The sequence below is a fragment of the Galeopterus variegatus genome, unplaced genomic scaffold (assembly GCF_000696425.1).
Source record: "Galeopterus variegatus unplaced genomic scaffold, G_variegatus-3.0.2 Scaffold7443, whole genome shotgun sequence".
NCBI classification, from domain to species: domain Eukaryota; kingdom Metazoa; phylum Chordata; class Mammalia; order Dermoptera; family Cynocephalidae; genus Galeopterus; species Galeopterus variegatus.
Genome location: NW_007733554.1, coordinates 100,296 through 103,905, shown reverse-complemented (window position 1 = coordinate 103,905; position 3,610 = coordinate 100,296). Strand labels below are relative to the sequence as shown.

Here is a 3,610-nt window from a genome sequence, read left to right as displayed (position 1 = left end):
AACTTGAACTGTGCTCTGTCGCTCACCAGAAGAATTCCTGCTCCTCACCTGACCCGCCAGAGACAGCAAAGAGATGTGTGAATGGTCTCTGTGTGACGCCCAGAGGGGCAGCTGGGGATGCAAAAACGTGGCAGAACCTGCCAATAGTACCCTCCCCATCACATGTTTCCACTTTGCTCAGATCATTGTAAAGAATCTGGAAGATTTTTAAGATAATTATATTAAAAATAGATTCGTGAGCTTAATGTGGAAGAAAGGTATAATCTTTCCGTGGTTTTAAAGGGCTAATCTGTACCAGCCTGCCATAAATCTTAGCACGGTTATTCAGCTGACAAAGACTGAAAAAGTCACATCATACATATAACTCTACCTGCAGAAGCCCCTCCACACCTGACAATGTTACAGATCAGGAGTCTGAGGTGCAGAAGTGTGAGGAAGGACTTAACTATGCAGAGTTGATGGAAGAACTGAAACTTAAGCCCTTGTTTCTTGACTAAATCCTGCACTTGCTTCTGACTGCCTTTCAACCAGATGATGGGATTTGACTGCCTCTGAAAACTTGTGCAGGACATAATGGTTATTCCCTAAGAGGGGGATGAAGAATGAACTAATTTTCAAGAAGGGTGGACTCTGAGGTAACGATTCCAACTTAGTACATTCTTTTCTCCTCTTTTCGCTCCTTTTCACGGCCCCCCTGAGCACTCTGGCTTGGCCCTGGGGCGTGAGGAGCAGTTGCCACTTCCCGGTCTTTTTCTTTCCACAGCTGCAAAGTTGAGCAAGTTGGAGTGCTGTGCTTTGAGTTCCCCGCTCACTCCGCCACAACCAACCTCTGTTGTAAATTTTCCTCCCAGAGCACGTGACGATGCATTTCTTGACTATATATCCCAACTGCAGCAGCAGAGTTGTCAGAGTGCACAGCCGGACACAGAGGAAGAACGCTCTTGGACTTGAGGATTTAGGAATTCAACACTTGGGACGAATTGTCAGCCTGTGGTAAGTCAGCAGTGCTACTTTGCTTCAGAACCATTTGAAAGAGGGGATATTTCTAACAAGGAACAGACGAAGTTTTTCTTTCTTTTCTTTCTGTTTCTTTCCTTTGCTCTAAGAAAACTTTGCTTTAAATTAAAAATAGTTTTGTTTTAGAAGCAAAATGGAAACTTTGCTGCTGCCCCATTTGTTAAAATATGCTTCCCAATGTTTTTTAATCTTTCCATGTTTTAAAGTTTTGCCTTATTTTTAATTGATACATAATAATTGTACATATTTATGGGGTACAATATGATGTTTCCATAAACATATATACTGTGTAATGATCAAATGAGGGTGGTTAGCAAATCCATCACCTCCAAAATTTATCATTTATTTGTGTTGAGAAGATTCAGAATCCTCTCTTCTAGTTATTTTGAATGTTTCCCACTTTTTAAGATATTATTTATTTTCTCTATGCTCCCCTGTCATATTAGATATTTTTAGTCTATAAAAGTAATATATGCTCACTTTATAAAATGCAAATAGGACAGATATGTATACATTACAAATGCAAGTCCTTTTTACTTTCTTCCTGCCCCTCTCCCCAGCCTCTCCCCCAGGCGCTCCAAGCCCTTCCAGCTAACCCCTGCTAACTGCTGGACGAGACCTCTTAGACTGTTTCTTTCATGCACTTGTAAGCCTTCTTTGTCCCTGACAAACATGCTTGTCCTCGTCCCTGTGTCCTGGGCCTGTAGGAGAGCTCTAACCTGCAGCTTTCTCCCCAGACCCTGCTGTGCGAGCAGCACTCGCTTCAATGCTGAAGATGGAGCCTCTGAACAGCACGTACCCCAGCACCGCAGCCTCCAGAAGCCCACTTGAGTCCCACGTGCATGGTGGCAGCAGCAGCCGTGGCCATGGCCACGGCAATGAGTACTTCTACATTCTGGTCGTTATGTCCTTCTACGGCATTTTTTTGATTGGGATCATGCTGGGCTATATGAAATCCAAAAGGCGGGAGAAGAAGTCCAGCCTCCTGCTGCTGTACAAAGACGAGGAGGGGCTCTGGGGGGAGGCCATGAAGCCGCTGCCCGTGGTGTCCGGCCTGAGGTCGGTGCAGGTGCCCATGATGCTGAACATGCTGCAGGAGAGCATGGCACCCGCGCTGTCCTGCACCCTCTGCTCCATAGAAGGGGACAGTGTGAGCTCCGAGTCCTCTTCCCCGGACATGCACCTCCCCATCCAGGAGGAGGGGGCGGACGATGAGCTGGAGGAGACTTTGGAGACCCCCCTCAATGAAAGCAGTGAAGGGTCCTCAGAGAGCATCCATCAGAATTCCTAGCACCCCACGGTCCCTGCAGGTGGCTCCATCAGCCAGCACCCTTAGAGAGAGGGAAGACATTTTTCAAGTGTCTGGTTTCACTTTTGCAGTGCAGCTGCCACCTTGAAGAGACCCTCGGCAAACCCCCAAATCAGGATGGGGAGGGGGACAAGGCTCAGCCGGAGCCAGCAGAAGTGAAGAGTCCACTCTGTGCCTGTGGTTTGGACCCGCTACTGAAAAAGCCCTGAAGATGACATGCAGCGTGTGCTTTTACTCTGGGGCCAGGGTGTTGGGGTTCCTGTTCAGAATTCGGCCCAGGATGTGCTTGTTGTTTCTTCACTGGATGCCCTGGGTAACTCCAGCAGCACCTGCCCATTCCCAGGGCTGCCAAATGCCCAGAGCCTGCAGAGGGACTAGTTTTGATTTGAAAATTTACCTAGAGCTTTGTTCTTCTAGATCTGATGGGCTGTAAGTATCTCTACTGTGTACCTGTGGCATTCGTTCACAATAGGTTAGAAGCTTCTTTTGGAGGTCTTTTGGATTGGGAGGTGGAGGGAGAATTTGATGGAGGATTTTTGATGGGAGAAAGCTGGACCCAGCCTATTTGCACACTGTAAGGGGGAAAAAAGCAACTTTTAGAACTGTTAACATTGGCTGGGCCTATGAGACAAGATCTATTATTTTGACTTTTTGTCTAACCTATGACCTTGAGCTTTCTGACCTGTGACTGTCCAGTATCCAAAGCTGGCATGCCAGTTTTTTGGTCAGAAGAACTTCCCTCGAGTCAAACCTGCACTCTGAATGGTGGTGCAGGGACTCTTCCTGATCTTTCCAGAAGGGGCAATTGTGGGGTTGAACAAAGCCAAGCCAAGCTTGCTGCTGCTCATTTTCCCAGCCTACTTTTCTGCACTGGGAAGGATATAATGTGAGCCTCCCAATGTTGTATTTTGACATGTAGCTGAGACCTAGAAGGGCATCCTCAGAGATAGCACAAAGCTGGGGCCCACGTCCTATGCTTTCCGATCCTGAGCCCTGACACTCATTTGCTGTGTGGTCTCAGGCATGTCATCACGGGGCTCACTGCCTCCAGGAGACTCCTGATAATCTCCAATCCCAGGGGGCTGGAAGGATGTCTTTAGAGTTTAGGACTCTGTGATAAATCTTCCATGGTCTGGTGTGAGGAAGCTTGGACCAAATATTTCCCCTTTGGCCAGTTAGTCTGAAAAGGGATCTGCTGATTTAAAGGAGGAATTGGAGACTAAGAACAAATTTAACTGGGGAATTCAGGGTGAATCACCAACCCTTCCCCTTCCCTGATGTAGT

General features: G+C 47.2%; 1 protein-coding gene across 1 annotated transcript; it reads left to right on the top strand.

Moving 5' to 3' along the window:
- The first annotated feature begins 862 nt into the window (after positions 1-862).
- On the top strand, positions 863-2,580 carry KCNE4 (potassium voltage-gated channel, Isk-related family, member 4). The gene is given in 2 exon segments (XM_008591962.1): positions 863-1,004; positions 1,755-2,580. Coding segments are annotated over 2 exon segments (696 nt in total). The 3' UTR covers positions 2,309-2,580.
- Positions 2,581-3,610: the final 1,030 nt, after the last annotated feature.